Source organism: Trachurus japonicus, chromosome 12 (genome assembly GCF_045865225.1).
Source record: "Trachurus japonicus isolate A0001 chromosome 12, Traja_1.0".
Classification (NCBI taxonomy): Eukaryota; Metazoa; Chordata; class Actinopteri; order Carangiformes; family Carangidae; genus Trachurus; species Trachurus japonicus.
In genome coordinates this window covers 25,777,571-25,788,409 of record NC_140918.1, presented here as the reverse complement: position 1 = coordinate 25,788,409, position 10,839 = coordinate 25,777,571, and the positions used below count along the sequence as shown (strand labels likewise).

The window sequence follows — 10,839 nt, the reverse complement described above, 5'->3', positions numbered from 1 at the left end:
CATTTGTTTGTATCTTCTTTACAATAAATTCATAACATAATCACGATATTATTATACTAGGCTATAACTCTTCTATAATACTGCAGCAATGTTGTTTTAATTTTAAATGAGGTGGTCAAATCATACTGTCCAAAGTGAAACTCTGAAAGCCAATTTAATTTTCACCATGGAAATAAAAATAAAATGAGAGATTCGGAAAGAGAAATATAAAAATGTTTGTGTTAGCATATGACAAATCCTTGGACGTAGCTCTTTATGATTTTTTTTTATCCCCAAAGTGTAAAATATATGATAAATAAACCAGGGTAGTGAAAGCTGGTGAAACAGAGTTCAGTCTGAAATGTTTTAATGAATGTCATGACACTGAATGGTTATTAAAAAACACAGCTCACCTGCATGGATGTATTATAATAGATCCATGCTCACCTGGAGCAGGCATGGCTGTATTATGGGAGCAGGTCACTTTGAACAGCACCGCTGCTGAGTGACACGTCCACGCGCAGAACTGCGCAGGAGCGTCGCTCATGAACGTAAGCACGTACGTGACGTGGATACGTGGAATGTTGACCGTGTCCGGAAGTACAGTGACTCTTTTTCCCAGCTTATTGTTTTACTCTTTCATTACGGACTTTACCGGTAACTGTTGTCAGCGAAACCTGAAACAGTAACTACCGCTTTAGTCTAACGAAGGGACTACGTGTGTTTGTCTGACTTCCACCGCACACAGGACGCGTCGCTCCTGGAAACTTTGGATAAAAACTGACATGCCGGATGGTTAGCTTCCTAAGCTAGCAGGCTAAGAGGCTAAGAGGCTACCAGCTGACTGTTGGCTCATGTTTAACTTACACACAGCTCACTTTATATTTGGTATTAAGTTAAAACGCGGGGTGTGTGAGGGGCAGGGGAAGCCTGTTCACATTCAACAGCAGTAAATGGACCGCGGTTCAGTCCCAGTGTTAAGGTAGCAGTGATGACGAGGTAGCGGAAACATAAATACTGTAAGTGGTCGAGTGTTGGAGCTTGAACATGGAGGATAAATACAGCAGCAACGTGCTGTCAGGGGGCAAACTGGGCATGGTGGAAGTGCCCAACTCAAGGTGTGTGTCTGATGTAGTGTATTGTGTTGTAATCTCATCTAACTGTGTGTGAGGTATTGACTGTTTTCTTGCCCCTGGGCGAGAAAGGTCAGCTGACTGGAGCTGGAGCCCACATGTACTTTGTTGTTTAGTCTGCAAACTGATTAAAACTGTGATAAATATGTTCAAACACCAGATCCATGCAGTTTACAGTTATGTAACAAAATAAGAAGCACATATGAGAAGCTAGAACAAGTCACTATCATGGATTGATTGATAATTTAGATGATTTAAATCAAAGTATTAGAAATTATTATTGACTTTATGTGAACTGACCCAGTATAGATTGAATTATTTCAGTTCACATTTAATGTAACACTGCAAAGAAAAATCTAATTTTCAATGGGTGAGGACAGGTTTAACAAGATTTTTTTCTGATCATCCAACTCTATCACTAATATAGCTTCTTCTTTCTCCTCTTCCTCCGCAGGTTAACCAGGTACATAGTTTTACTGGTCGTCTCAAAGGTTCTCAAAGCGCTTGGGATTTTTGAGTCGTATGATATACTAAAAGTAGTTCACATTGTCCAGTTCATCTTCATACTAAAATTAGGGTAAGTACTCCTGAGCTTATTTACCTGCTGAAATTCCATCTCAAACATTTTATTGAAACTGCACTTGGTGTTGTTTATTATTCCTCTGTGTTTCCGAAACGATGGATAATGACATATGCTGACAGATTTCTGATTTTTGCCTTCCTCAGGACTGCTGTTATTCTGCTTTTCTTTCAAAAGCCTTTCTCCTCTGGCAAAGTCATCTCAAAAAGACAGGTTTGTTGGATTTCTTACTTCTTCTTACTCCTGCATTTGAGTAATTTTCTTGTGAAATACATTGTGTTAATGTCTTGTAAATCTGTTTTCTTCGTAGTGGATAAAGTTACTAAAGCATGCTGTTTTCAGCTGTGTCATATCTCTCCTGGGATTCTTTGGTCTAACCCTCTGTGGACCTCTAAGGTGAAATCTTTTAATATAACCTTGTATTTGTGTCAGACTGTGTTTTTTCCTTAGTTGTCAGAGATGTCTATATGTGAATGTGACGTACTTGTAGTTTTGATTGTGTGTCAATGTGTCTGCATCTTGCTTTCATACAGACACTACTCAGCATGTAATTCAATCCTGGCTCATGTCTTTCCACAGGACATTGTTGCTCTTTGAGCACAGTGACGTAGTGGTCATCGCTCTCCTAGGTGTCTTATTCACAAGCTCAGGAGGTGGGCCGTCCAAGGTAGGAGGAGGACACAAAAATTCATGCAACTAGTTTGTGGTCAGAGACTTGTCTAAAGATGTGTTCCCTCAAACTATATCTGACTTAACATGGATTTGTGTTGGTTTGTCTGCAGACCAGAGGCGCTGCTCTCTTCATCATCGCTGTGATCTGCCTCCTCCTCTTTGACAATGATGATCTCATGGCAAAGATGGCTGAGCACCGTATCCTTTCTTCCTTATAATGCGAAACACCTACATATATTTTCACTGTTTATTGACCCAGTCTGGTTGTGTTGTTCATTATTATATGTCTGTGTTTGCCTTGACTCATCTTCTTAAAGCTGAGGGACACCATGACAGTGCACTCACTCACTTCCTCTACACTGCTATAGCATTTTTAGGGGTTGCAGATCACAAAGTAAGTAACACCTATGATGCCCCCACATTTAATTTAATGTTGACTGCTGCCTAAAGAGAAAATAGTTTCATATTAGTTTTGGATTCTAAATTAATTACTGCCCTCTATTTTCCTGTTGATCCTGTCAGGGTGGAGTTGTTCTGCTGGTGGCCTCACTGTGTCTGAAGGTGGCCTTCCACACGGCCTCCAGGAAATTATCAGTGGAAATTGGTGGTGCAAAACGCCTCTATGCCCTGGACAACCTGGTTTCTGCCATGGTGCTGCTGCCATGGGTCATAGTGCTCTCAGCGACCACAGACGTAAGTGACAGACCACGTGACAACATGACAAATCTTTTCTAATGTTTACCTGCATGTGGCATCAGTCCTGTTTTAGGAGGTTCGGCCATGGTACTGTTGGTCTGTCACCGTTTGTCTGCCAGTTTATTTGTCACGTAGACCAGACGTAATTCAACATTTAGTGGACGGGTTGCCATGACATCTTTCATGTGTGATTGTGTGACTTAATGACTCGGTGAGATTTCATCTGCCACCTCTACAAGTTTGGCTTTTGTGGCTTTTATTGAAATGTCTCGGCAATGACTGGGAGGTTATCATGACATTTGGTCCCTCACGTTCATTCTCCTCAAGAGGAATGCTAATAACCTTGTTCTTATCTTCATATTCTTCACCAAAATCAGGTCACACTTTCACTCTGTCAAGAACCTTAGGGTTGGAAAGTGCCTGCAAAACTAATGAAAGCCTCATCAGCCTCAGCTGCCAGTTTTCAAATGTTAGAATGCTACCATTGGTGAGATGCCATATAAACATGGTAAACACCCTTCAAAACACTAGCATATAGCTGTCCATCAGTCTGTCCAACACTGTGATCCTCATTTTTATTTTTTTCATATTTAATTAGACAAAAATCAAAATCATTGATGCAAATCCATAGTTATAAACAAATAAATATGGTCATCATGGTATACATGCAAAATTAAACCAAAAGGGAAGGACAAAACAACAACAGCAAGTCGACAAACAAAAACAGCAACAACAATGGAACAAAAACAGTAGCAACAACAACAAAAATACAACAAAGGTGAAAATTATGTATAGAAAAAAACAATGTGATCCACATTGCCATGAATGTGGATATTTATGATGATTTCCTTGATTCTAATAACAACATTATGTTTTGGTTTAAAGATATCTTCGAATAAAACATTTCCCTTGTCCAACACAAAGAATATCTTTATCTTATATCTAGATTTCTATTGAATTTGAACGGGACATTTGATATTACCAAAAAAGATTGCAGCAGATTGATGCTTTTTCATTCCAGTTGGATGAAATAGCTCATCCTAATTTGTTCAGCTCCAGAGCTAACAGACCTGTAATTACTGTAAATCAGTCTCAGTTGTGTCGGTTTATGCTTGGATGATTTCACAGCTAAAAACACATAATCATCTCTGCCTCTGTCTGAGCCCCCTCCTGACTGGACTTTCTCCGTCTCATCACCAGAGTAAAGTAGAATCCTGGTCGTCCCTCATCCTGCCGTTCGGGATGATCATCTTCTCTGTGATGATCCTGGAGTTTTACGTGGAGGCCGTTTGCAGCGCAAAGATGGAGACGCCGAGGTGCGCCCGCTACGGCACCATCGCCCTCCTCCTCAGCGCTCTGCTGCTGGCCAACTTCTGGACTCACCCACTAACAGACCAGCTACGATCCATGAGCAAACCGCCCCAGCAGGTCAGCACGGAGCATGTGCTCTCTGGAGGAGTGCTAGTCAGCGCCGTCTTCTTCATCATGTGTAAGTAGGCGGGAGTCAGCAGCATGATTTAATATACAGTATAGACTGGCCACACAGGTACAGATTAATCTTTTATGGTATAAGGTTGCAGTCAACAACTTATCAGCCTTTCTCCTCATGTTCTCTCTCTGCAGCATCCAGTATCCTCTCATCTCCATCAAAGAAAGGTCAGAAGGGCACCCTGGTGGGTTATTCTCCTGAAGGGACTCCTCTGTACAACTTCATGGGTGACGCCCTGCAGCACACATCGCAGTCCCTCCCACGATTCATCAAAGATTCACTCAAACAAATCCTGGAGGAATACGACTCCAGACAGATCTTCTACTTCCTGTGTCTCAACCTGGTATGTTAAGGATCACAAAGAGAAAACCACACAGCTAGACATCAGGTGGAGGGTCGGCACCATGTTTAAATGTGATCTTTTTACATAAAACCTTCATGTGGTGTAGAGAACCCTTAGAGATGATCATATTGGGAGAAAGAAGAACTCGATCGAAGCTTCAACTTTGTTTGGAGAAACTGTTCAGTTTTTCACACTTGGGACTGGTGTGCACTAGTGTTGGATGTAACTTCTTCTACTTTGTTGTTATTTTGTAAAAATGTGTTGCTCTGCTTGTTTCAGGCTTTTACTTTTGTGGAGCTGTTCTACGGTGTTTGGACCAACAGCCTGGGGCTGATCTCCGACGGCTTCCACATGCTATTTGACTGCTCTGCTTTGGTGCTGGGCCTGTTTGCTGCCCTCATGACCCGCTGGAAAGCTACCAGGATCTTCTCCTACGGGTAAAGTCCATCAAAAAGTTGTGAAAAGGCCTTGATGGGAAGATGCTGGGGCAACTATTTGAAATTCAGCTGGATGTTTGGAAAGTGAACTCTTGTTTGTTTGCAGGTATGGACGTGTTGAAATACTCTCCGGATTCATCAACGGCCTCTTCCTGATGGTCATCGCCTTCTTTGTCTTCGTTGAGTCGGTCACCCGTTTACTGGACCCTCCTAATATCAACACAGACATGCTGACTGTGAGTGAACCACTGTCACCTTTTCATGTAAAGCCCTGTGACTAAAATGATTTACTCAGATACACTGAACACACATTCAATCAGTGTGTCCCGATCATGTATTCACAATCAGTCCAAAATGTGACGCTGAGTATCTGCTAATACAGCTCTCACCAGTCAAACACAATAGAGCTGCTTCTTGCACACTTCAGTAATTATTTAGTTAAAGGGATAGGTCAGCATTTTGGCAAATTGGCCCATTACCATAATCCCTATAGTTTTTAGGTTAGTTCCTTCATTTTAATTGTCAGTGCAAGCTATTTTTAGAATGGCGAAGCAGAGCCAAGAGCTGCTCAGAGCTACGCTACTGAGGCTCATGGGATTCCTTGGTTTCCCTCATCAAACTCATCAAATACACAATCCAACAACTCTAAAATGCTCTCCTGGACAAGTTGTGACCTACACATTCACCACGCTATGAGATAATAATGGAACGTTACGAGACGGAGTTGTTTTTGAGGTAAATGCAGAGACTGTTTGCCAAAAAACTGCCCTTGACGGGAACGCACATCAGTGGTTTTGCATGAATTTACCTTAAAAACAACTCAGTCTCATAATGTTCCGCTATTATCTCATAGTGTGGTGAATGTGCCACGAGAGCGTTTGGAGTTGTTGGATTGTGTATTTAATGAATTTGATGAGGGAAACCAAGAAATCCCATTAGCCTCCGTAGCGTAGCTCTGAGCAGCTCACGGCTCTGCTCTACCGTTCTAAAAATAGCTTGCACCGACAATTAAAGGTAAGGAACCTACTCCTAAAACTATAGGGATTATGGTAATGGGCCAATTTGCCAAAAATGTTGAACTATCCCTTTAAGCCAGGGCTCCAGACTGCCCCTAAATGGGGCCATTTTGCCCCATGAATGAAAAGGTGAATGACAGAAATGTGAATAATATCCTAAACGTTTAAGTTTGGAGTCACTGTGCTCCTAGTAAAAAAACAGTAAGTCCTGAGCCCTGAGTTAAGCAGTATTTCCAAAGTAAAAGCTCTGTGTTGAGAGAAAAAAAATAGAATTACTCCACCATTTGTCCCCATGCAGCTCACTTTACCCGTGTTTGGTGCTGGCACTGTACTTTATGTGGCTCTGGAGCTTTCAGCTCTAATGTCATCAGGTCTGCGTCGTCTTAGAGACCACACATGTTTAACAAAAAGCCTGTGTTCCTAACTGTGGGTGTAGTGCAACCACAGAGTTGCATAATGGACCCAGTTGAGGGACTGAAAGCCCTTGTTTCTTGGCCTATTGACCATTCTGTTTACTCTCTCTCACAAGTCCCCCCGGCTGAATACATGTGGTCTAACTAATGACCAGGGAATCCCTTTAAGAATTAATGAAGGGGAATAAACAGGAGATTAAAAGACTCAACTCATATTGCAGCCAAGATAAACTGAACGGGCAAAGCAAGAAAAACACAGTGTGCTGTGTGTCTTAATACTTGAGAACAGAGTATCAGACACAGCCAATTAAACATGCAGATCCTCATGAATTGATGGTAATTTAACACCCACTGAGCTAAAATCAACATTTAATCAAACACCCCAGAGGGAACACTTTTCATTCTTATTTCAAAGCGATGCATCAGCTGTACAGGTTGTCGTGTGTGTAGAGTAGACACTGTTTGGCTTCTGTTTTGTGTCTTGAGCTCCTGTCACTACACATCAGTCAGCGTGCGAGGCCTCAGCAGCTGCCTGACTCGTCCGGGTAACGTCCGTTTTTTTTTGTCTCCTGCAGCCGGTGTCTGTCGGAGGCTTGCTGGTCAACCTGGTGGGCATCTGCGCCTTCAGTCACGCCCACTCCCACGGCGGCAAAAGCTGCTCATCGCACGACCAGGGCCACGGCCACTCGCACCACAGCCACTCCCACAGCGAGCACGGCCACGGGGGTCACGGCCACTCCCACGGAGGACACGGGCACAGCCACGGCGGACACGGGCACAGCAGCCACGGTCACGGTGGACACGGACACTCCCACGGCTCGGGGGGCGGAGGCATGAACGCAAACATGAGAGGTGTGTGTGCTCAGGGAACGGGAAGAAATAAACCCGGCCTAGAGGAAGCATGAACCAGGTGGAGTCCTGACGTGTTTTTTTTTTTCCTCCAGGTGTTTTCCTTCACGTCCTGGCCGATACTTTAGGCAGCGTCGGTGTGATCATCTCCACCATCCTCATCAGACAATTCGGCTGGTTGATCGCTGACCCCATCTGCTCGCTCTTCATTGCCGTACTCATTTTCCTGAGTGTCATCCCTCTGCTGAAGGATGCCTGTGAAGTTCTTCTCCTGCGAACTCCCCCAGAACAGGAGAAGGACCTGAACAGTGCTCTGGAGAAGGTGAGACAACAACATTAAAGTACAGGAGCAAGCAAAGCTGATATAAAATAGCACTTTTCACAGACACTGCTCACAAAAACATTTGTGAGAAAAATTATGTTGTACTTTTCTGGGAGAAGTGAATCTTTTTTCTCTTTTGTGTTTTAAAAGGATAGTTCAACATTTTGGCAAATTGGCCCATTGCCATAATCCCTATAGTCTGAAGAGTAGGTTTGTTTCCTTTAATTGTCGATGCAAGCTATTTTTAGAACGGTGGAGCAGAGCCGTGAGTCAAATGGGATTTCTTGGTTTCCCTCATCAAACTCATCAAATACACAATCCAACAACTCCAAAACGCTCTAGTGGACAAGTTGTGACCTGCACATTCACCACGCTATGAGATAATAACAGAACATTACGAGACAGAGTTGTTTTCAAGGTAAATGCAGAGACTGCTTGCTGAAAAACTGCCCCCGTCGGGAACACGCATCAGCGGTTTTGCATGAATTTACCTCGAAAACAACTCTGTCTGGTAACGTTCTGTTATTATCGCATAGCGTGGTGAATGTGCAGGGCTCGCGGCTCTGCTCCGCCATTCCAATAGCTTGCACCGACAATTAAAGGTAACGAACCTACTCCTAAAACTTTGGCCATTTGCCAAAATGTTGAACTATCCCTTTAAGTCCTGTTTGGTTGCTCTCAGAATATTTCTAATATAATACAAAACATGGTGACACCTGTAACTGAACAGTGTGAACACAGTAACTCAAGAAAGATACATGATAGAAACTTCATACTTTACCTCAGAGACCTCATATATAGTTGATCAGGCATGTCCAAACTATTTCACAAAGGGTCGTGTGGCTGCAGGGTTTTGTTCCAACCAATCAAGAGAAAGTGGTTTGACCAATCAACTGTCTGAGATCAATTGATTAAAGCAGAAGTAAGTGATCTGGTCGTTTTGGCTAACTTCTTGTCAGCGATGGAGTTAGCAGTCCCCGCCCTCGTCCCTACGTCACCACATTCACGCGCATCCCTTGGCTGCACACACAGAGGACCGCCCCTTTATGCCGTTCTCTCTCCTCATTGGATAAAGGTTGTAGGATACAAGGAAAGTTTTCTCCTCGGCTTACAGCAGAGCAGAGTGACTGACAGACCCGTGTTTCAGACCAAACACTCTATGTAAGTGATTGCTGTCGGAAGATATAACAATTTAAGACTTATATTAACACAAATATTCCGCTTACTTCTGCTTTAAATGAGTCAAGTCTGGTGTTTCTGCTGCTTGGTTGGAACAAAAACCTGCAGACACACAGACCTCTGTGGAATAGTTTGACCATTAAATTTTGAAGCATCTTTCTGCATAACTTTGCATATTATTAATTTCAATCTGGGTGTTTTTTTTTTGTCAGTGGTATTGATGACTACTTTGCTATAGAGGCTGTAATACAAATTGTATATTCTATTTTGTGGATGACAACTCGGACAAATAAAATGTCATGGGCCCAGTGGTTGCTCATGACTTCTGATCTGGATCGAGAATTTTACACTTTTATCTGACAGATTTACAGGGGTGTTCAGTTTTAGTGGAAGTCTGCACTATGAATTTTAACTTGTAAAGTTCCCATTTTTCTGATCCAGAGTCAATCACATAGTTAACATTAAACAGTAGTTTCGTTCAGGAACACTTAACTTTTGTCACAGAAAATAAAATCCGCCGACATTTACACTTCGGTTTTTGTTGTTCCAGATCGAGAAGATTGAAGGAGTTCTGTCGTACAGAGACCCTCACTTCTGGAGGCACTCGGCCAACATGATCGCAGGGACCATCCACCTGCAGATCATGTCTGATGTGGTGGAGCAGAGGATCATCCAGCAGGTCGGTACACACAGTGGAGTCACGATTCAGACTGAGCTGTCACAGTCCATACCAGTCTGATTCGTCTGTGGGGATGGAGCGCCTTGAAATTTTGACTTATTATTATTCTTTCTCCCTAAAAGTTCTCCTCAGTGTAGCTGTGATCTGTCTGACTGTGTAATTCTCCTCATTCATAGGTGACGGCAATTTTGAAAGACGCAGGGGTGAACAATCTGTCAGTCCAGGTGGAGAAGGAGGCATACTTCCAGCACATGTCAGGACTCAGCACAGGATTTCATGAAGTTCTAGCGATGACACAGCAGATGGAGTCAATGAAATACCTGAAAGATGGGACATGCATCATGTAACGTCTACCTGTGGGACCAAATGAAACTTTACTAATTGTTTTGGAAATGTACAGTGTATGTATGTGGTTTAAATAAATCTGAATATATTGCTTTTATCACCCTGTCGTTGTGTGTTTGTGTGGAGATCTAGGGCTCAACATGTTTCCCTCCTTTAAACATTCATATTTGCATTTCCGTCATTTTGACTTTAGCATTAAGTTACAACAGAAGTTACTTTTGATCACGTAAAATTCACACATTTTCCTCATTAGTCCGCCATCTGTTCTTTTTCATACTTATTTTTTCATCTCTGTGCTGTGAGGACCATGACAGCAGCTGGGACCAGTGTGTCGGCCAGTAAATAACAAGAAAATTAATGACAGAAATCCCAGAAATAAAACTAGGTGCCAACACTGTTTCTACCAGGCAGGACTGACACGTTTCCTTGTGCAACTGTGAAATATCACCACATTTTGATATAGATTAATATCTGACATACTTAATCAGCCTGTGAATATTCTCATTTGTCCAGGTCATCGTTATCCCCAAAGAAATTTAAATCAAACGCTTCCTAGACAAATAACCAAGTCCAGTTGCGTTTGATTTAAATTTCTTTGGGGTTGACATACTCAATGTTATTCAATTCATGATGCTGCTTGTTTAATCTTTTCTCAGCCACCGTGCAGCTCCTTGAAGGCTGTAGATACAATACCTGCAGGTAAGACT

General features: G+C 42.6%; 1 protein-coding gene across 1 annotated transcript; it reads left to right on the top strand.

The window, feature by feature from the left end:
- The first annotated feature begins 553 nt into the window (after positions 1-553).
- slc30a5 (solute carrier family 30 member 5) lies at positions 554-10,229 on the top strand. Its single transcript, XM_085793965.1, has 16 exons — positions 554-1,097; positions 1,567-1,689; positions 1,839-1,905; positions 2,003-2,088; positions 2,272-2,359; positions 2,475-2,562; positions 2,682-2,758; positions 2,887-3,057; positions 4,261-4,549; positions 4,684-4,892; positions 5,172-5,329; positions 5,436-5,565; positions 7,334-7,610; positions 7,703-7,929; positions 9,659-9,787; positions 9,964-10,229. Exons 1-16 carry the CDS (start codon positions 1,027-1,029, stop codon positions 10,132-10,134), a joined length of 2,361 nt encoding a protein of 786 aa, XP_085650091.1. The 5' UTR covers positions 554-1,026; the 3' UTR covers positions 10,135-10,229.
- The last annotated feature ends 610 nt before the right edge of the window (positions 10,230-10,839 follow it).

Coding starts and splice junctions, on each gene's coding strand:
- slc30a5 (XM_085793965.1), top strand. CDS start 1,027: ATGGAGGATAAATACAGCAGCAACGTGCTGTCAGGGGGCAAACTGGGC. Junction 2,360..2,474: donor CAGGAGGTGGGCCGTCCAAG/GTAGGAGGAGGA, acceptor GTTTGTCTGCAG/ACCAGAGGCGCTGCTCTCTT. Junction 5,330..5,435: donor ACCAGGATCTTCTCCTACGG/GTAAAGTCCATC, acceptor GTTTGTTTGCAG/GTATGGACGTGTTGAAATAC.